Source organism: Thermothelomyces thermophilus, chromosome 7 (genome assembly GCF_000226095.1).
Source record: "Thermothelomyces thermophilus ATCC 42464 chromosome 7, complete sequence".
Lineage (NCBI taxonomy): Eukaryota > Fungi > Ascomycota > Sordariomycetes > Sordariales > Chaetomiaceae > Thermothelomyces > Thermothelomyces thermophilus.
In genome coordinates, this window is record NC_016478.1 from 3,542,510 (window position 1) to 3,563,359 (window position 20,850).

Sequence of the window (20,850 nt, forward strand, 5' to 3'; positions counted from 1 at the left end):
GGGAACGGCATACATTTTCATCGTTGACAAATGCACAGGTGCGCAGTGAACATTGACAGCGAGAAGAAAAAGAAGGACGAGGAGGGGAGGAGGAGGAGGAGAAGAGGAAGGAGAGGGTCAATCTAGTGTCTGACAACCGGGCCTAACGATAAGTTGATGTCCCAAGAAATCTCAAACCACAAAGTGGTTAGGTAATTACGCACAGCAAATGATGCATCGTCAACGTTGGCCAAGCTATATCGGGGTGTTAAGGCCAGACGTCAACGCTCGGCTGGAAGCTTGGCCGATGTCTGCCCAACACTTCACGGGATGACCAGAGCTCTGACCGGAAAGCATTTGGCCGATTTGCTCTTCTTCTGTTTGCCTGCTGTTGTCGAGTCCTAGATGTTCAACATCAAGCATGGCAAGGGAGGGATCCGCCTGCTGTGTCTCGCACCGAATGGTCAAGGCTTGTTGGACGTACCATAAAGCTCATGAGAGTTTGGACTAAGGGCCCTCTTGGAGCTTCAACGCCTCTCCTTTCGTATGGATAGTCCTGGGCTGAAGTCCTGTCCTGCTGGGGACCGGAGTCAAGCAAGCTGAGTGGTTACACGATAAGGAAAAGCGAGCTGAGAAGATGAAGCGACAAGGAGCAATTGGCAACTCAGATAATATATTATTACCTCATATATTATTATACCTGGTATCATTCAAAGCCACTCAAAGTTGATATCTCCTCCGCTGGGCACAGCAAACATCAACTTCCCTTGCCTCTAGCCCCTGCCTGAGCTAGCGAGGCACACTAAACATCCAGACTGTGACATACAGCAAAGCGACGCAGCATCAGGCCGAACCAGAGCTTTCCTTGCCCACCATCTTGATGTCGCCTGCAGGGACGGCGTCGGGGACGACGTCCTGAATCGTCTCGTCACTGAATTTGAGATCCTCCTCAATGGAGACCGTGTCCTTGATGCGCAGGAAGATGACGGGAGCGGCGATGACGAGCGCTCCGGCGAGAAGACCCCACTGCGTGTGAAGGCGTCGAGTCAGCTCCGGGACGTCGTTGAACAAGAGGGAAATGGCGGGGGAAAGAAACATACCGACGCAGCAAACATGGTATCGAAGGACGTCTTCAGACCATCCAGACGCCAGAAGACAGCGGCGCCGGCCGACTGGATACCCTTGTAGAAGCCGGCGAGGTTGGCCGCCTTGCGGCCCGAGTTGCTGAGCGCGCCCATGTACCTGGTATTGCGAGTTAGGAAATTTGTGCCGTCTCCGGATAGTGAACAAGGGGGGTTAAGGGTAAAATGAGATATTAAAAAAAAAAAAAAAAGAGAGAGAGAGAGAGAGAGAGAGAGAGAGACGAACCAGTAGATGCAGGTCTGCCACGCGGCATCAAAGAAGCCGTAAAACATGTACAAGAACATGGGCCCAATGTAGAGCTTGCCGCCATCAGTCCAGTCGTAGCCGACGAAGTTCTTATCCTCGGTGACCTCACGAGGCGCCTGCTGCTTCTGCCAGGCGTAGCCACCGCCCCAGATGATGAAGAGGAAGGAGAAGAGGGCGACGAAGCTGGCCTTGGCACGGACGGAGCGGCGGACCTTGGGCATGTCGAGGCCGTAGCCGAAGATGATGGCGCCGATGATCTGGCTCAGCCAGTAGAGCAGGTTGTTGAGGGCGCGGGTGCGGGTGTTGAAGTGGGCGCCGTTGAAGTCGTTCTGCTGGTACGTGTAGAAGATGTTGGAGGCGAAGAACATGGGGAACAGGAGGATGACCCAGGGCGCCGACGTGATGGTCTCGAACAGGCCGATGATCTCGGTCTTCCAGCTCGGGTTCTTCATCAGGATCACCTTGCTGCCGTCGTCGCGGCGGACCCTGTCGGCGTTGCACAGGGCCAGGGCCAGGGCGGCGCCGAGGACCATGAGCACGATGAAGCCGATGTAGGTGCCGTCGGTGACGTTGGTGGTGCCGGTGGCGTTCACGTTCTGGCCGAGGGGGACCAGGGAGCCGATGACGGCGCCGAAGTTGAAGATGATCCAGAAGTACGAGATGTACCGACCCTTCTTCTGCTCGGGGGGGTAGCTCATCATGATGGTACCCTGGGCAGTCCAGAGCAGGCCAGCGCAGACACCGAGGAAGGCGCCGGCGAAGACAACGAAGCCGTGGTTTTGGTTGTGGTTGTAGCTGAGGAAGCTGGCCGCGTAGATGCAGTAGCCGAGGCCGCCGATCGCCATGGTGATCTTGACGCCGAGCATGTTGGCGATCGTACCGGAGAAGAAGCCGACGACAGCAAAGGTCGAGTACAGGGCGGTGCTGGCGTCGTTCTGGGCCGTCGCGTCCACCTGCCCACCGCCGCCAAGGCCGTTGAGGGCGTTGAACATGCCGGGGCACAGGAAGCAGACCATGGCGACCATGAGCAGCTGGACGATTGGCGACGCGTACCAGATCTCCTTGCCCCCGATCCTAAATCCCTTGTACATCCATCCTTTTGGCCGTTCAATCGGGCCGGTGGTATCCTCGAGCCTCAGCCCGGGCGCCTCCGCCGTCGGCTCTGTGGCGTGTTTTTCGTCCGCCATTGTTTGGTGTTTCCCTCTCGTATTCCGTCGGACACGGCTTACCCGGGATTTCGGGATCGGTATGAGGGTTAGTGGTGGTTTGGGAGGGGAAGGATGTGCGAGGAGATTGTCCGGTGTTTGGAGAAGGTGTTGGAACACCCCGTAGCCGGGTCTCGCGTGAAGGGAAGAACGGAGCTGCAAGCGGAATGATCACGCTTGGTGAGCGACGGCAGCTACTCTGTATATGAAGGCAAAATCCCCCCGGCACGACGAAAGCTTGGCCTGGCAAGGGAGCGGAAACACGCGGTGCACTAACAAAAATAGAGCCGTCCGGGGTTGCTGGGATTACAGGCCGTAGCAGCAGGATCGATATCGGGATTGGTCGCTGGCGGGGTACCCTAGGGAAACCGTGCAGCCTCGGTGCGGTGCAGTCCAGTGCAGATGCAACGCTGCAGCGCGCCGGGTTCGTGTCGCACCCCGGAGAAGGCGGGTCCCTCGTCAAACGTAGCAACGGGGGATGGGGTCTAAAGTTCTGCCTGCGTTCGACGATGCCCTATCTTTTGCGCCGCGGCTGAGCGTTGGGAATCCTACCACTTGTTATCGTCCGAAGTCAACGTGACAATCGAAGGAGTCGGGGCGGCGCTCGGGGGTGGCCTGCAAGACACGAGGAGATAGGTTGGTAGCCTTGCCCACTCATTCCCGGCACGGGATCCAAGGCCGCTTGCAGTGGAGACAGTTCAAGTTTGCGTAGCCGTGTTGGATGCGGCCGGGCCGTGAAGTTGAAGTCCGGGGTCTAATCAGGTTTCTGCCGTTTCTGCTGCGTTCAGGTAGTTAACCTATAACACTCTTGCTCGTTTTCCATACTGTCAATTTCGGACTAGAATATTAAGAGAAACCCTTTTTGCTTGTTATCTCGTCCTACCAATTGGTTATCAAGGAGATCGGCTGATACTCGAAGCTTGAAAGATAACTAATCGATTGGGCCGGACCGAATAAGTTGTAGGCTTCGAGGGGGTTGATTGGCGCCGCTGATTGCTGCTCCGGCCACTCTTCCCCAGGTTGGCCTCGAACGCTGGGGAAGGAGCGCCGGGCGGGAGTGCGCTAATTGGCGGGGAGGTGGATCGAGGGTCACTTTAGGAAGGAGATCACAGGGGGTTGGGGGGAATACACTAAGCTTGGGCAGAGCTGGTGCGGGGACGTGTCCACAACGATTCAGGAGGCTTTGGGCTGGCTGGAGGCCGGCACGTGCCCCCCTCTTTTCGTCATGTAACGTTTCCTGGGTTCCAGTGGGAGGGTGCCACCACAAAGTCCCTTGCAACCAAACAATCGATCTATCGCTCGCTCTTGCGGACCTCTTCTCAGCGATAGAGAACACGGGCATTGGTAGATAATGATGAGAATGTTACACGGGCCCTCAAGTTCCAGCGATCTGGAAAGGTCATGTGAGAATGGAACACTCTCCAATTCGGTTTACAGCGATCTTCTGGGCCCGCGCGCATGGCACCTGGCTCCCAGGTCGGCCGCGAGCTTCAGGTCTTAGATTGCTCGCCACTACCGCGTCGTGTTACTGCACTTGCGCACATACACTACCAAGGATGTTCATTTACGGCTGGTGAGCAAACCGAAAAGCAGTCATCAACTGGTGTTTTGTCACGCCTCGGATAGATGCTACAAATACGAGAGGGATCATCCCCAGATGCTGTCAGCAGAATTGATCTGCTTCGGTCCGCTGAGGGAGCGCCTGCTGTGAGATTCCATCCAATCCAAGATCCCGCGGCACAGCCTGACCCAGGGGAAAGGAAGGCATGTAATCCGTACGTACACCGTGTCGCCCATCATTAACAAGATGCCGGGTATCAATGTTTTGGTGGTGCACACTATGCAGTGCTATAGCGTACTTGTATCGCCGCCTCACCTGAATGAGCTGCTACGAAAGGGCGAGGTTACATCTCGGCCCTGCGCAGTGGTTCAGGTAGTTTGAAGCAACAAGAGCCCGTGCATGTACATACAGTACGCGACCTGTACGCTAACTACTAGCAGTACATGATAGGAAACTGCCAGAGTCCGTTGACCTCGTCGTTGAGGTGGGGCTGATGTTACCTTGATGTTTCCCTGGCTCCCTCGTCTCGCCTGCTTGCTCTTACCAAGCTGCCGGTTTCCTCCCTCGTTTGTCGTTGGACAGCCAGGACCTTACCGGAGGCCCCCCACAAGTGTGTTATAAAGGATATTAGCGGAGATGTTGGGATCATTTTGCCCATGAAAAAGTAAGTGTGCTGCTCCGTTAACCATTGCTCTTGTTCTCGTTTAACATATCAGCGACAACATTCTCGATGTAGATGTTAGAAATGTTCACAAGGATGTCAAATTGTTTTCTTTAATTTTGTCAGTTGCTTCATTCAACCTCGAACCCGATTTCTTTAAATCCTAGCTTGCTCATGCTTCCCGTGGTATTCGATCATAAGCTGGCCGGGCTTGGCCCGGCTTGAACCGGACATTAGCGGGGGAACACGCCATTCATAAGGCACGCACTGGCATGCCGAGTAGTGCGTGCCGAGACCACAAAACGGACGTACAGGAAACCGACCCCTTGTTGCCGGACCGGAAGACTAAGCGGATTCCCCTTCTTTCCCCATACGGAGCTGCGCTCCTTTCCCGCCCGCTTGTGCCGCTCGGCCCGGCAATGTGGAGCCCCCCGCGGGCCGGGCGCCGCTCGACTGGAACGACTCCGGCTGGCTCTCTCGCGTTGCGACAGGAGTCACTACTGCGTTGGCCGTTAACTCCGACTGCGGCATCTTCATAATCGGCGCGGTTGTGTTACATGAAGGCCGCGTTTTAGCTCCTTGGTGTCGGTAACGATCCGTCTTGTGCTCACGATTCCCATCTCGTTCCCCCGTTGAGCTCGACCGCTGAGGTCTTCGCGAGGGCGTCTTCCCCCGAAATAGTCACGACAGAGCATCCCAATGAACCCTGACAGATTCCATCGAATCTCTGTACTGAGTTGATGCACGTAGACAGCTCGCGGAGATGTCTCGAGATTCGCGCTTCGGCGAAATGGCGAGCGGGAGACCCACAGCACAGCGCCATAGCCGAGCTTAATGGCTTCGGCGCGGTTGAACGGAGCTTCGATGCAGTGCTCCGGTGGGTCTCTGGAGGCCAGACTTGGGCCGTGCCCTGAGGGTTGCAGGGCTGCCGCCTCGCAATTGGGATTCTGATTGGACGATTTTGGGTAAGTCACCCTTTGTGACATCACCGGCTTCGCACCAGTGATTCTTTCCCAGCATCTCTCGAAGCGCGAATGTATATAGCATTAAGGGACACAGGCTAAGCTTTCAAGAAGTTTGACATAAGAGATGTATGTTTTCAGGATGCATCTTCTGCCTGAGAGTGAACAGCTTTTCCCCGTCACCGTTTTTTGTCCATGCGAGACTGAGTTACGGGTTCTTTATGGGGGGGAAGGGGGGTAGTTTCTGCGAGATGGAAGCCTGACTGGGGAATGATGGAGACAACCCGGCATCCGGGATCGCCTGCATTTTCTATCTCCCCATCTCGACCTGGGGCAATTTATTAAACCGGCCCAGCTGCCACCCGGAACCCCGGACTCTCTTCTGCAAAACACCTTGACCACTCTCTCCTCTCTTCCCTCTCGAGTTGCACCAGCGGTTACCAGGACGTCGCCTATCTGCTCCTCTTTCAACATCTCTCCGTCCCGCTCCTCCCCCCAAGCGCTTCTCGTCTCGAACAGCCCGGAGACTCGGAAATGGCGTCTTCAATGGCCTCGGCGGCTCTCAAGTCGCGCATCAAGCGCCCCTCGATGCTGAAGAAGCTGTGCCAGCCTCAAGACCTGCTCCAACACTTCCCTAACGGCGCCTACATCGGCTGGTCCGGGTTCACTGGCGTTGGTTATCCAAAGTAAGACATTCGCCTGTGACGGCGAAGCCACAGGATTCGATTGGGGTCTCGAGTCGATTACTAACCGCCCGCTCGCTCCTCTCCAGGAAAATGCCCACCTTCCTTGCGGACCATGTCGAGAAGAATAACCTCCAGGGCAAGCTACGCTACACCCTGTTCGTGGGTGCCTCATCGGGCGCAGAGACCGAGAACCGCTGGGCGGCTCTCGACATGATCGAGAGGCGCAGCCCCCATCAAGTTGGCAAGAACATCGCCAAGGGCATCAACGAAGGCCGCATCAAGTTCTTCGACAAGCATCTGAGCATGTTTCCCGTCGACCTCGTATATGTAAGCGCTTCTTCTACAGCGCCGGCGAGCACGGCAGCGTGGTAACCGGAGTCGCAGGGGTTTTACACCAAGGACAGGATGAGCAACAAGATCGACGTGGCCGTGGTGGAGGCGACCGAGATCAAGGAGGATGGCAGCATCGTTCCAGGCGCCTCTGTCGGTGCCACGCCCGAGCTTCTCCAGCTCGCCGAAAAGATCATTATCGAAGTCAACACGGCTCTGCCCAGCTTCGACGGCCTACATGACATTACCATGACCGACTTGCCGCCACGCCGGAAGCCATACCTTATTACCAACGTCGAGGACCGCATCGGCTCCAACTCGATCCCAATCGACCCCGAGAAGGTCGTCGGTATCCTTGAGTCGGATTACAAGGACCAGACCCTCCCCAATTCCCCGGCGGACGAGGTCTCGCAGAAGATTGCCGGCCACCTCATCGAGTTCTTTGAGCACGAAGTCAAGCACGGTCGCCTGCCTCCCAGCTTGCTACCGCTGCAGTCTGGCATCGGAAACATTGCCAACGCCGTCATTGGTGGCCTGGATAATTCCAACTTCCGCAATCTCAAGGTGTGGACCGAGGTCATCCAGGACACCTTCCTCGACCTGTTCGACTCGGGCCGCCTCGACTTCGCCACGGCCACTTCGGTGCGCTTTTCCCCGTCCGGCTTCGAGCGCTTCTACAAGAACTGGGAGTCCTACGAGAACAAGCTGCTGCTGCGTTCGCAGCAGGTGTCCAACTCGCCCGAGATCATCCGCCGCCTCGGCGTCATCGGCATGAACACGCCCGTCGAGGTCGACATCTACGCCCACGCCAACTCGACCTGCGTCATGGGCAGCCGCATGCTCAACGGCCTGGGCGGCTCCGCCGACTTCCTGCGCAACGCCAAGTACAGCATCATGCACACGCCCTCGACCCGCCCCTCCAAGACGGACCCGCACGGCGTCAGCTGCATCGTGCCCATGTGCACCCACGTCGACCAGACCGAGCACGACCTCGACATCATCGTCACCGAGAACGGCCTGGCCGACGTCCGTGGCCTCAGCCCCCGCGAGCGCGCCCGCGTCATCATTGACAAGTGTGCCCACGAGGTCTACCGCCCCATCCTCAAGGCCTACTTCGAGAAGGCCGAGAGCGAGTGCCTGCGCAAGGGCATGGGCCACGAGCCCCACCTGCTGTGGAACGCCTTCGACATGCACAAGGCGCTGAGCGAGGAGGGCAGCATGCAGAAGGTCAAGCTGTGGTAGCCAAGCGGCAGTGACAGCATGGTGTCAAGAAAGGCTTAGAATAACGGCCGAACTTGTTTTTTTTTGGATTGGGAATTCTTGTCTTTTAGCGATTTGGCATGGGCTTGTCGGCGTTGGTATTGTACAAATAAAGTTCGCATATAGAACGTGCGGTGCAGAGAAGGGAATATAGATTGAATCGCTCGACCGTTTGTTCCTTAATAAGTATGCTCAATGCCTCAAGGCTTAAGGTAATCATCGTTTGACGATCTCCATCAAGGGAGCTATACTTTTACTCTTCATGTTCACTTATGTTCCATCATCCAACGTCTAGTGTTGCTACGTTTCTTCATGTGAAACACATTCAGCTCCTGAGCGAATAGGAGTGACTTATCCTCACTCCAATCCTGGAGAAATAAAGTGATCTAATAGCGTGTTTTCTAGTATCGAGTATCTCATCGGACAGAGGAATTTGAATTACTGACAGGAAACGAATGGGTGAGCCTTCTGAACCATGTACAAATTGTAGAGTTGGTAAAGTTTGCAACATCATGCATCGAGTAACATACCAAGGGATATGTAAAAACCTGTGAGGCTTTTTCAACTTGAGGAGTACATACACGGCATTTCTCGTTCCAATTGAACTCACAAGACTATCTCTGTTATAGTGTTCCAAGGAACCCTGAGAGTATAGTCCCTCTTTCTTCCTGTGCTCTGAGTCCTCTAGAGCCCCGTAAGTACTTCGTGTTCCTTCAAGTGTTCCCATTTATGGAAGGAGTGATTACGCAGTTGAGCCTAGACGGAGCTTAGACGGGCAGGAACAACTAAGAGGGGCAGCAAAGCAGGACGGCAGCTGCCGTCCCAACGCGATTCAAACAGACCTGAGTACCTTATTCCCGGCCAACCACTGCTAGCTGTAACCAGCACATGCCACATGTTTGAGCCATCTTTTGTACTACTCCTAGCATTCTAGGTAAGATAAGGTACTTAGTTTACACCCCTATTTTGTCCGCATTAGATGCACGGCTCACATAGGTAGGCACCAATAGCCTACTTATCTATGATCTAAGGGCATACTCTAGTAGTGTTGGGACTCAAATAACTCCATTAGAAGCTGGAAAATTGAATCATTAAAATTGAGCTCTGGTTTGTTAGAGTTTGCTTAAGGCCAATCAGGAGCAACACTTACAATGTGTCGGCATATTCGGTCGAGAATTGTGACCGATTCTCTGCTCCTGGCCCTTTCAGGGCTCGGAAGAGCGTATTAAGCAGGGCATCCGTGCATTGCAGCCTGCGGATAAGCCCGTTGATAGGGGCGGCGCCAGTGATGCGGCTGACGTTGACCGCCTTCTGCCAGGTATTCGTGCCTGCCTTCTCCAGTCCTTCCAGCCAGAGTTCCCATTCAATGCGCCGGGCCTCAACAGTCGCAGTGAAATAACGGATGACAGGGCGGTCAAGATTCATCCAAATGACTTCAAATTCGAGCAGATCAGCCAGGTATCGTTTCATAGCGTCGACATCGACTTCCCTGTCTCGGTAGGCAGTCCTCGCAGTCTCAAGTCGTCGAAGTTGTGCCTCGGCGGTAGGAAGACCTTGTTGTATAGAAAGTGGTAGTGATAACACTTTTTATGAAACACAAAAGCGACGCCACAATTGCTGGTCCAGCAATTAAACCTTATATTCTGACAAGTTTGAAATCACTTGGTGGCTCATTGATAGAAGATAGTCTCCAATTGATGGAAGAAAAGTTGGTAAGTTGTAAATAGTTCAAAAGATCGATGTCTCCTTCCTACGTTGGCTGGCCCTGTTGGCTCTATATAAGTAGAGGATAGGAACAAAGAACACTCCGTTTGCCAACCCGTTTGCCAGATCCACAGGGCTTATCTTATCCAACCTTACACGATAGACGCGTCCGTAGACAACGTACTACATCAAGTCCCCCGCCCAGAAGGAAAAACGCAGTGCCTATACTATAGCTCCAAATAGCTTTCAAACGCGCTTTCTTTCTATAGCAATATTGTAACAGAAAGTAGTAGCGTTATCCTATTATTATAGTATCCTATATGTCTTCCTCTTGGCTACCTATGGCTCTACCTTGGCGTCTTCCGTCTACGTCTCCCTTCGGAGGAGTCTTTGATGCCTTCTTGTAAGGGCATCTACGTAGGCGTTTACTAGTCATAGTCTTCTTTACAGGAGTGGTTGGCGTGGCTTGAGCCGTTATAGGTTGACCTCCTTAACATGCCTAGTATTCGTTAACTATCTTGTGTATATAGTGTAGTTAGAAGTCGGTTTTCTAGACGTTATATTTATAGCCAAGTCCTTTTTATTTAACTAGATACTTATACTTACTATATATAAGTTTATAGTTCTAGATACGCTTAAGTTTGTACTTGTCTCTAGATTCTAAACCACTATCGGTATAGCTATCCTTAATAGGGTTAGGAGGCGGTATAGCACGGTCGTATAGGTCGGTACCTAGGGGTATAGGCGATAAGTATACTACTAATATTATAGGATAGATGTCTATATTCGGTAGTAGACGAAGATGGTAAGCTAGGCGGCTAACGCATTTAACGACTTTAAAAGGACCTACGCGTTACTAGGATAGTTTGTACGACGGCTATCTAGGTAAGTGGTAACCGTGGTAAAGGCATAGATATACTCGGTCGACTAGCTTGAACTTGATGTCACGGTGGCTAGCGTCGTATCCGCGTTTGGCGTAGGCCGCTACAAAGTCTATTACCATCTAGGCGTCTTGGTGTAGATATTCGTATAGAACTAGGATATCCTATGCCATTTTTGACGATAGTGCTATTAGCGTTTCTAGTGGTCTGGCTGGTTTGAAACCGTATAGCAGCTCGTATAGAGATATACTAATAGAGGCGGTGTATGTGCTATTTAAATGCCACTAGAGCTATAGAAGTATAGTAGTCTAATTGTCATCTAGTTTCTTATAGATAAAGAAGTATAAAGCGATTTCTACCGTCTAGTTCTTTCGCTTTATAAGACCGTCTCCCTAAGGGTAGTATATAGTAATTATTAATAGCTTTGTGCCTAACGCTTTCTATATACTAGTCTATAACTTGGATGTGAATTTATAGTTACGGTTAGATATAACGGCGGTTAGTACTCCCTAGTTAGATAGGAGCAGTTGTTGTATTAATATATAGCCCTAGTCTATAGTGGTATAGTTAGAGTAGCTGGGTATAAGTAGCGTTCGTTTAGACGACTTATAAGATACGGTTATTATCAAATCGAACTTATCGTACCTATTTAAATGCTATAGCGTTCTAGCCGATAGAACTAATAGTAAAGCTGCTATAAAGTCAATAGCGATTACTTGTATTAGTAGCGTATCAGATAGGCGAATTAGCTAGTAGTCGCCTATAGGAAGATTACGATCGGTAGTGTTAACTTAATAGACAGGGTAGTGCTTTATATAGTCTTATATATACCTGGTTTTTCTATCGATCGTAATACTACGCAAGTCGTATATCATCCTATTAGTTCCGAAGTGATACTTCTTATTGTAGGCCAAGCTTAGGATGTATTATATAAAGCTCGACGGAACGTATAGTACGTGTATACCGTCTAGGTAAATGTAGTAGAGAAGCTCGTCAATTAGGACGAACGGTAGCCTATAGCGCGAGAAAATAGTAATGCCCTTATCGTTAACTATCCTATCTATACGCTTATTTTTAATAAGGTCCTTAATAATAGAGGCGTACTTGGTATCTGTCTTATAGCCGTTAACGAACCTTGCCTTGAGTTTAGGTTCTATCTATACCTTAGCAAAGGCAAACTAAACGTCGTTAAGTATAGCTAATCTATCTAGTCGTTTAGAAGGTTTAGGGTCCCCTAAGGCGCTTAATCTGCTTAAGGCATCTAGTACAAAGTTAAGTCTTCTAGGCAGGTAGTAGACTTTGAGGTCATACTATAATAAGTAGATAGATACGTTAATTAGGTGTGACGAACCCAGCTCAGACTTCTTCTGAAAGGGTTCAGACGGAGGTAAATTAAGCGGGACAAGCGTACAGGTCATCTAAGGGATTCGGTAAAGCCAAAGGGTTCACAACAACACTAGAGTTATCTCCTACAATGGTTAGTAATGCTTGGTATAAGTACCGGTGATTGTGGGTTAGGTTGCTATCACTGGTGAACTCCTAGAGTCCACTATAACGAGTGACTATCTACATGTATATATAACCCTGGTGATCACTCCTGATCACGGTGATCGTGAGTGAGCGTATGGTGGTGATTACCCTGATCACTGGTGAACATAGTGATCATAATGCTTCCCATGTTGTGATTGGTCCTTCCGTTTCTTCGGTTGATTGGTCTGTCTGTGCCGTTGGCCTAGGCGGTATCTGCATGCATATTTCCGTGACATTAGGCGACGGTTAGCATAGTTAGTTAAACTTATATCTAGGTTGGTTTGTTCTATAATACTATATATAGCAGCGTGGTTAGTTAGAACAATGACTAGTATATATGCCGAATAGACTATTGTATATAGTTTACAAATTACCTAGACTAGATAGGCAACTTCTTGTTTAGAGGGTCTGTATTGTATCTTAGCCTTCGTTAACAAGCGGCTTAGGAATATAATAGGTAGCACCTGGTTAGCTAGGATAGGGTTGCCTAGGCGCTAGTCATATCCGTCACGAGTATAGAAGACTATAACGCTAAATCTACGTTCTAAACAGCCGTCGAATTAAATATATAGCTGCTTATCAGGATTGAAATGGTAGAGGATTACCGGGTTTTCGTGATAAATGGCCTCCTATAGGGCGGCAAAGGACGCCTTTTTCTATTTGGTTAGCTCGAAGGAGGTATAGCTATAATAGCCTATCCTTCTAGTACGATTTCCGACTTCTAGTTCGCTAGTTTTTCGGCTATATATAAGCAGGTTAGTCTTACGTTTCTAGAGCGGCTTGGCAATCTTTGTATAGTATAGAATCAAGTATTATAGAAAGCTAATAACGCCTAAGTACTATTCCAGCGCCTTTAATATATATAGAAAGGACAACTACTTAAACGCTTTAATATGCTAATCTATATTAGTAAGGCCAAGACTATCTATATAAAAGCTAAGTAGTTCTATATTTAGGTAGCTAATATATGATTTTCTAGGTAAGATAGTAATATTCTTCTTCTAGAATAGGTTAAAGATAGTCTTTAAATGCCGTACGTAATCTTTAGCTATATCTAAGAAGATAATAATATCGTCGATAAACGTACGACAGTAAGAGGAATATAGTTATAACAACTAATCTATAAACCGTTATATATATACAGGCGAATTATAGTATTCTATAAATGCTATAGTCGGTTATTCTAGACTATAGAGGCTAATTAGTATAAACCTATCTTAATATAGAGGATATACGCTAAATTAGTAGAAAAACGACGTTACGTCAATTACTATAATAAACTTCTTTCTATATAGAGCCACGATAATTTCTAATTATAGTAGTAGTAGGTAGTTATTAGGAACGGTAACCTTATTTAGACTATATAGATCGATGACGACGCGACCCTTAGCGATACCCTTGACGGTATACCAGACCACGAAAACAGGATGGGCAAAAGGCGTAGCGTCTTTCGCGAACCGTAATTTGCTCTATTAATAGAGGGCGTCAAAGGTCTTATCTAGGACTTCTCTATCCCTCTGGCTTAACAGGTACGTACGAGAGCGTACTTTCTAGTGTTACTAGCCTTCTATAAGTGGCACTTTTATCTATTTGTTCCATAGAATATCGATTAGACTAGCATCGTTCTAGAGTTATAGGAATCCGTTAACCAAGTCGGCAAACTTCTTAGCCAGTTTTGTATTGCCAGTGTATATATAGACGCCGTTGTCTGTAACGACCTTAGGTAGGGACCCTAATATCTTTAATCCTAGGGTGGAATACTTCTTAGGTATACGTGGCTTGCGTTTCGTTTTGCTAGGAACTTTGTTAGCTCTTAGGATCGCTTCTAGCGAAATATCCTATAGTAGAAAAGGTTAAGATTGCTAGGTAAGTTAAAAGACGAAGTTACTAATAGGTATGTCTAAATTAGCGTCGTTAACGACCTTTATATTGCTAGTAGCTACAAATAAGGCTATAGCTATAGGTAGCTTTATAGGGACGTAACTGCCTTCAAGGATTACGTTCGAATAGTAGTTCAAATTAAAGGAAGCGTTAACCGGTATAACGTCGTATAAATTAGCGACTACTAATATAGGGTTAACGTCGTTTACTACTATAGGCGTAGCTATTATTAAAGTAGCAGTTATAATCGCTGCCGTGTAAAAAGCAGTATTCTACGAACAGGCGAAGTAGCTACTATTTTCCATTTCTTCGATCCTTCCGACAGGGTGCCTCTTTAGGATACGTAACGTTCCCTACATAGTATTTTCGACAGGTACTACCTTTAGGGTCTTCGTATCTATAACGAAGTTATAGATAGCTATATAAGCTAAGTTAAATATAAAGGCGCGACCTATTAGAAGAGGCTTATACTTGATAGGTACTATTGCCTATTAGTTAGGTAGGAGAGTGATTTTATAAGTAGTTTTGACCTTCTATATATAGGGTATAGAGTATATATATATAGAAAAAGGAAAACGGAAGTTAAATAGCTGTAATTTAACTTCCTTACTTTAGTAGTCAATATTTACATCATACAAATCTAGGAATTCGTTACCTATTAACAGATTCGGCACTAGAGAGTCGATAACCTACACTATATAGGTAAACTTAGCCAAGGTAGGAGTATTATTTTCTATACCTAGCAAATAGATATCAAAGGACGCCTATTCGTTAAGGCTTAATATAGCATTTCCTACGCCCTTGACTTTGCCTTTATATCGTTCGATCTAGTAGTTTAATTACCATAGAAATATTCGGTCGATAAGGGAGCAGCTAGCGCTAGGATCTAGGCACACTTCTACAGCTTTACAATCTATAGGTTCGTAGTATACCCTAACACATAGATAGGTATATCCTAATAGTAAACCATAGCAGTTAAGCGTATACCTAGGAGGTACGTCCTTGACCTGGTACGCTTTTGCCAAAATGCCTATGGTTAGCACGTCTATAGCTTAATATACATTTTCTAACGGCAAAGTAGGCAGATCTAGCGTATCGTTTAAAGTTAAAGGGATTGCTAGGCGGCGAATGTTACTAGCTTTTACGTCCTTATAGGATTTCAAGTGCCGGAAGAGAGCATTTCGCGATTCTAGAGTAGTATTATAGAAACTATAGGTATGGTAAGCTAGATCTATAAGATTAGCTTTGTAGTTATAGATAGAAGGAAGAGGGCTAGTTCTATGGTATCGCTTGACGTAGGTACGTAGTTCGATTTATAAGCTAAAGGACTTGTAATACTTATAGTAGATAAGCTATAAATCTAGAACGAGGTATACGATACTAGTGTCGCTGCCTAAAGATTTAGATCCTGCTCTAGATTTAGAGGCGCTTTTGGTTAACTACGCGTTAGATTAAGCTGACTTAGAACTATTACTAGCTTCTTTAGCAAAGTTAGCACGGTCGCGATACTCCTTTTGCTAGTGGTTGTCCTTGTCAAATCTGACCTACTTTTGGCCACGATTACCCTACTTACGTCGATCCTAATCGTGGCGATCCTAGTCGCGGTTACGGTCAAATCTACGATCGCGATCAAACCTGTAGTCACGGTCAAATCCGTAGTTACGTTCAAATCTATAGTTATACTAGTTATATCTTAGAGACTTGTTATATCTATAGTCGAATTAGTATAGTTTATTAGCATTATAGTATATAGGCTTATAAGAGTAGTCTTTAGCCTTTAGGTATTTTAGCTTGCTATCTGTAGATATCTTCTTCTCTAGATAAGGGTAGTAGTTAAGAGCGGCCGCTAAAACAATAGATCGAGACTACTTGATATACTATATATAGGTCCTAAGTGAAGAATGTCATTAGGGAGGATCTAAATACTACTTAATATAGAGGTCTATAGCTAACTAGACTTAAACTATGATACCTTACTAGTTGTTATTACGTTCGTTAAGTATATATATTAAGTATACCTAACGAAGTATCTTCTATACAAAGAAACTAAGCGCTTGCTTGTCCTTTGTAATATCCTTTAGATATAGGCTAGCTTTATTAAACTTGTAGGTAGTAGTTATAGCGTTAGGTATAAAGCGCTCCTATAGTTAATCTATAATAGCTTAAAGACTCTATTTATATAATTATCTATATATAGAGCCGTTTAACTTATTAGTCTACCAAATGATAGCTAGGCCGCTAAGAAGGGTCTAGAAGAAGGATAGAATCTATACCTTAATGCTGCTATTAGGGTCGCTTTCTAGGAAGGTTTTAATATAGTTAGTGAAATAATAGACATTAGTGAATACTAGATTCTTACTATCATTAATAATACCTAAGGAATATAGGTTAGGGAAAGAAGGATTAAACTAGCTAATATCGTCCCTCTTAATCTTAAAGTCTAAGCAACTCTATATACTTATAATAGTATTATATATTGACTTATATCTACGATGTCTATTGCCATTATCGCTACTAATGTTGCTACTACTACTGTTACCGCTGCTACCGTTACCACTACTACCATTACTAAGGTATAGGACGCTATAATAGTATCCTAGATTCTAGTCTTCTAAAGGTTAGCAACGGTTAGATAGGGTATTATTATTACTAGATCCTAAGGAATCTAGTTCTCTGCCTCTACTACTACTAGTTACAAAGTATAGAATCCTACGTGAAAGCTATATACATTTAGAGCAGCCAAGACTATAACGATAGCCAATTCCTATACCCTTAGGGGGTATAAGGAAAGTACTATTATTACGTTATATATCTTCTATAATATTACTAACTTACTAGACTTCTTCTATAATAGCACTTAGTCTAGTAAGATCGAATGAAGATTACTAACGACTAGGTAATAGATCGTCGTTTTCGCTATCTTAACTATATATCATATTAACTATTTCCTTTATTTATATTACTATCCGGCCAAGTATATTTCTATACTACGACGTATATATTTCTAGATCATTAATATAGTCAAACATTAGATCTATTATTACTTGTATGTCCTTCTCTAGGCAGCTATAGAGTCGATCTTCGACTCCCTTTAGGTAGCTTATAAAGCTACAATCCATCTAGACTATACTTTTCTCAAGCTACTACGACAGTTTATAGATAGCTCCTTTAGTCTTATTAGAAAAGCGGTCGGTTCGTTCCTTTAACTAGTCAAATCAAAGATCTATCTTGCTATTTAACTAGCTTATCGTTTCCTTATTAGCGCCGAAATTGTTAGGTTTGGCTTAATATAGCTTATAGTTGTTAGTAAATCCGAGTAGCAATTCTAGCTCTTATAAAGGTTCTTCTTAAGGTTAGTTATTAGGATCTAATACCTATACTTATAGTATATAAGGCATCTTATTACGCCTTTATAGTATACTCTTAGCAAAGTCAGATAGTTCCTTATATAATAGCTTTTTAGAAGGGGAATTTAAAGGATAAGGAGGGGGGCTAGGAAGGTCCTCTATAGGAAAGGATCCTAAGGTTAATATAGGATTTACCTAGCCACCGGTTACCAAGTTACTAGGGTTAAATAAAGATAAGGTTAATAGATAAGAGGAGGTAGGTAGATAGATAACTACCCTAGTTACCAAGTCGCCAGGAACAGAGGGATTTTGTGGTAGTTATAACAGAATTACCTAGTTCGGTTACCAAGTCGCCGAAACTAAACGCAACTATCGCGAAAGTGGTACTAAACTGTTCGTCAACGCGAAACGAATCCAGTGCTAATGGTTTTGGATGGTTAGAGCAGAGTTTCCGCTACCATTTGATGGAAGATAGTCTCCAATTGATGGAAGAAAAGTTGGTAAGTTGTAAATAGTTCAAAAGATCGATGTCTCCTTCCTACGTTGGCTGGCCCTGTTGGCTCTATATAAGTAGAGGATAGGAACAAAGAACACTCTATTTGCCAACCCGTTTGCCAGATCTACAGGGCTTATCTTATCCAACCTTATACGATGGACGCGTCCGTAGACAACGTACTGCATCACTCATTATGGTACCTTTTTACCCCGAAATCGGTTCCGCTTCAAGAGAAGCTGTGGGTGAACTCGAATCCCTGGATCAAGCGAGCTGCAAATTGCTTGCTTTGTTCTACAGTAGCCAAAGCTCCTGATCAGTCATACAGGCCACAGGGGGCATCATTACGCTCTACCGTGCGACAGCCGGCCAGATTCAGCAGTCTGGATAATATGTCGCTTTCGTGCCAACTGTGACGTCGTACGCCTTCTTTGTCCGTCATCCAGCGGAACGCATCGAACCCTTTCTCAATCCAAAGTGCGCTGCCTTTCTCTTAGTACAAAGGCCACTGATGGAATAGAGACGAGTCTAATGGGGGTTTTCCGCGTGGCGGACGTCTGCTTTTCAACATGCAACATTAGCAGCTGCTGAGACGCGTTTGACATTCATCACGGAATAAAAATTGAGCTATGCGGGCCGCGGTCGACCAAGAGCGAAACTGACTCACTGCAGCAAACGAAGTTTCACTAATTAATAACAGTTCATTGCCTTCCATCTTTCACTTTCGTGCAAGAGGGGCAGAGCCGAGGGTGCAATACACGTCGTCAGACAGGAAAGGGCTCGCTAGAAGGAAATCGGCGAGTTTCACGTGGGCATCAATTTACCAGGCTGTATGGGAAGCGGGAGTCTGATTATTATTTTCGGAATCCTGGATTGCGGCTGCTTTGGCTCAACAGTCTCGAAACAACCGCACAAGCTTCTGGAGAGATCTCTTGGCGCCCCCTGTGTACTGTCCGTTTGATTGGCGCGACTTCCGTGGCTTCGGAAGGAAGACCAGACCGGGCTCCACCATTGCTCACGCGAAACCAGAGGGACCAGAACCAAAAAGGGACATATTTCGAGGTCCTTCCGCAAGATTGCAACACTGGAAGCCTTCTCCCTCCGCACCCGTATTTGAAACGGCCCGCCTTCGCGGGCGTGCGAAGCCCCGGTGCCCTCGTCATGTCAAATGGCTACGGACCATGTCGCATTCTCGCAATTTTGCAGCCGTCCTCCCCCTGCTGCAGCGGGTTCTCGACCAGACGACGACCAGGAAGCCGGGATAAAAGGCAGCACGGTGGAGCTGGCGCTGGCATCCCTATAATAATACGGCGACAGCCGTCTCCTATCCGTAGGCCGTTGAGCCTGACATCCCCCCAACCATCGAGGTTACCGGTTTTCAGTTGGCCAAGATGAGATTTTCGGTCCTCTCCAGCATCCTTGCCAACGCGCTGTCCGCCTCGGCGGGTACCATCCTGTGGGATGGTCGCTTTAATGACCTTAGCTCCTCGAAGGACCTGGAAAAATGGTCGTGGGCCAACCAGGTCGGCCCTTACCGTATGTTTCGCTTCCTTGCTCCAACGGAAGCGGACAACAGCTGACCGTTCTCATAAGAGTGGTACATCCACGGCTCGTCCTCGGTGACGGCCTACGTCAACCTGTCGCCCGATTACAAGAACCCGGCCGACTCGGGCTCCAAACAGGGTGCTAAGATCACGCTGGACAACACAGCCTACTGGAACGGTCAGAACATGCGCCGGACCGAGCTGATCCCGCAGACGAGCGCCGCCATCAACCAGGGCAAGGTGTACTACCACTTCTCGTTGATGCGCAAGAACACCAACCCCCCAGCGACCACGCGCGAGCACCAGATCGCCTTCTTTGAGAGCCACTTCACCGAGCTTAAATCCGGCCTGCTGTCGGGCGCCCCGGGCGAGTCCGACTCGCTGCTGCGGTGGTGCGTCGGCGGCCAGACCCAGTGGAGCACCGACTGGGAAGCCGACGTGTGGCACAACGTCGCGTACGAAATCGACTTCAGCGCCAACACGGTCGGCTTCTGGCACTCGACCGGCAGCGACCCCCTGACGCAGAAGGTTGCCCCCATCAGCGCGAGCACTAGTAGCAACGGCGCCGACTGGCACGTCGGCGTGCTTGAGCTTCCGCGCTCGGGCTACCCCGACACCACCGAGGATTACTACTGGTCTGGCGTTTACATTGAGAGCGGCAGCATCACCACCAACATCGCGGGCCCTGGTACGTTTGATGGCGCCGGGTCTGGGACATGATTGATTAATACGTCATTGGAGATTTATAATGTGACCAAACAGCTGACACCATCCCGCTACTAATAGGTGCTCCATCGGACGGCGGCAGCGGCAACAGCACTACTAGCGTCACTGTGGCCCCCCCATCGACAACGCTTGCTACCTCGACCACCAAGGCCTCCTCGGCCACTACCACCTCGGCTCCTGCCACCTCCACCACTGCGGGCTCCGGTGGTTGCACTGCAGCGCAGTGGGCGCAGTGCGGGGGCATCAATTTCACCGGCTGCACCACGTGCGCGTCGCCCTACAAGTGCAACTTCATCAACGACTACTACTCACAGTGCTATTAAGTCCATGCATGTATGGCTGAGAAGGGTATTTGTCGAAAGGAGTGCACCATCGGAGTCCGGGGAGCTTGCATATGTATCTATTCGCTTCTTGTCGATATTTGTTGCTCATTTGCGATTAGCCCAAGCCGCAAACAACTGGTAAATAGACTGCGTCACCACCACGTGCGCTTGTTCCACTGCTGTGTCCAACTCTGTTCAGTGCGCCCCCCAGGTGCATCTGGAATCAAGTTCTCACGCAGGGCTCACTGCGCGATGTCAAAATACGACCCGAAACGAGTGCAGCAGCGGGAAAGTTGACCACACAGCTTTGCAAGATGGGCCGAAGATCGCCGCATCCCAGGCATCCCGCCTGCCTCTTGTTCCGACCGAGGTCTGCGTGGCTGGGGCA

General features: G+C 48.2%; 5 protein-coding genes across 5 annotated transcripts; 3 read left to right on the top strand and 2 right to left on the bottom strand.

Annotated features, from left to right (window-relative positions):
* Nucleotides 1–632: 632 nt before the first annotated feature.
* Nucleotides 633–2,795, bottom strand: MYCTH_2145809 (uncharacterized protein). Its single transcript, XM_003667269.1, has 3 exons — nt 1,348–2,795; nt 1,080–1,221; nt 633–1,005 (listed from the first exon to the last, which is right to left on the bottom strand). Exons 1-3 carry the CDS (start codon nt 2,553–2,555, stop codon nt 823–825), a joined length of 1,533 nt encoding a protein of 510 aa, XP_003667317.1. The 5' UTR covers nt 2,556–2,795; the 3' UTR covers nt 633–822.
* Nucleotides 2,796–5,856: 3,061 nt separating this feature from the next.
* Nucleotides 5,857–6,452, top strand: MYCTH_2313013 (uncharacterized protein). Its single transcript, XM_003667270.1, has one exon. The coding sequence runs from the start codon at nt 6,292–6,294 to the stop codon at nt 6,445–6,447; it is 156 nt and encodes a 51-aa protein (XP_003667318.1). The 5' UTR covers nt 5,857–6,291; the 3' UTR covers nt 6,448–6,452.
* A 1-nt stretch (nt 6,453) lies between these two features.
* On the top strand, nt 6,454–8,027 carry MYCTH_2313014 (uncharacterized protein). Its single transcript, XM_003667271.1, has 2 exons — nt 6,454–6,770; nt 6,828–8,027. The coding sequence occupies exons 1-2, from the start codon at nt 6,534–6,536 to the stop codon at nt 8,013–8,015; spliced, it is 1,425 nt and encodes a 474-aa protein (XP_003667319.1). The 5' UTR covers nt 6,454–6,533; the 3' UTR covers nt 8,016–8,027.
* Nucleotides 8,028–8,299: 272 nt separating this feature from the next.
* Nucleotides 8,300–10,173, bottom strand: MYCTH_96419 (uncharacterized protein; the record flags this gene model as incomplete). Its single annotated transcript, XM_003667272.1, has 7 exons — nt 8,300–8,401; nt 8,564–8,581; nt 8,644–8,717; nt 8,876–8,963; nt 9,026–9,044; nt 9,184–9,586; nt 10,089–10,173. The coding sequence occupies 7 exons, from the start codon at nt 10,171–10,173 to the stop codon at nt 8,300–8,302; spliced, it is 789 nt and encodes a 262-aa protein (XP_003667320.1).
* A 9,059-nt stretch (nt 10,174–19,232) lies between these two features.
* On the top strand, nt 19,233–20,637 carry MYCTH_112399 (carbohydrate-binding module family 1 protein). The gene is made up of 3 exons (XM_003667273.1): nt 19,233–19,405; nt 19,463–20,101; nt 20,200–20,637. Exons 1-3 carry the CDS (start codon nt 19,261–19,263, stop codon nt 20,460–20,462), a joined length of 1,047 nt encoding a protein of 348 aa, XP_003667321.1. The 5' UTR covers nt 19,233–19,260; the 3' UTR covers nt 20,463–20,637.
* The last annotated feature ends 213 nt before the right edge of the window (nt 20,638–20,850 follow it).

Bases quoted from the DNA above. Each gene is read 5' to 3' on its own strand.
- MYCTH_2145809 (XM_003667269.1), bottom strand. From the start codon at position 2,555: ATGGCGGACGAAAAACACGCCACAGAGCCGACGGCGGAGGCGCCCGGG. The intron at 1,222-1,347 runs GTTCGTCTCTCT...TCGCAATACCAG, and splicing joins TGGCAGACCTGCATCTACTG to GTACATGGGCGCGCTCAGCA. The intron at 1,006-1,079 runs GTATGTTTCTTT...CTTCACACGCAG, and splicing joins ATACCATGTTTGCTGCGTCG to TGGGGTCTTCTCGCCGGAGC.
- MYCTH_2313014 (XM_003667271.1), top strand. From the start codon at position 6,534: ATGCCCACCTTCCTTGCGGACCATGTCGAGAAGAATAACCTCCAGGGC. The intron at 6,771-6,827 runs GTAAGCGCTTCT...CCGGAGTCGCAG, and splicing joins TTCCCGTCGACCTCGTATAT to GGGTTTTACACCAAGGACAG.
- MYCTH_2313013 (XM_003667270.1), top strand. From the start codon at position 6,292: ATGGCGTCTTCAATGGCCTCGGCGGCTCTCAAGTCGCGCATCAAGCGC.
- MYCTH_112399 (XM_003667273.1), top strand. From the start codon at position 19,261: ATGAGATTTTCGGTCCTCTCCAGCATCCTTGCCAACGCGCTGTCCGCC. The intron at 19,406-19,462 runs GTATGTTTCGCT...CGTTCTCATAAG, and splicing joins CAACCAGGTCGGCCCTTACC to AGTGGTACATCCACGGCTCG. The intron at 20,102-20,199 runs GTACGTTTGATG...CGCTACTAATAG, and splicing joins CACCAACATCGCGGGCCCTG to GTGCTCCATCGGACGGCGGC.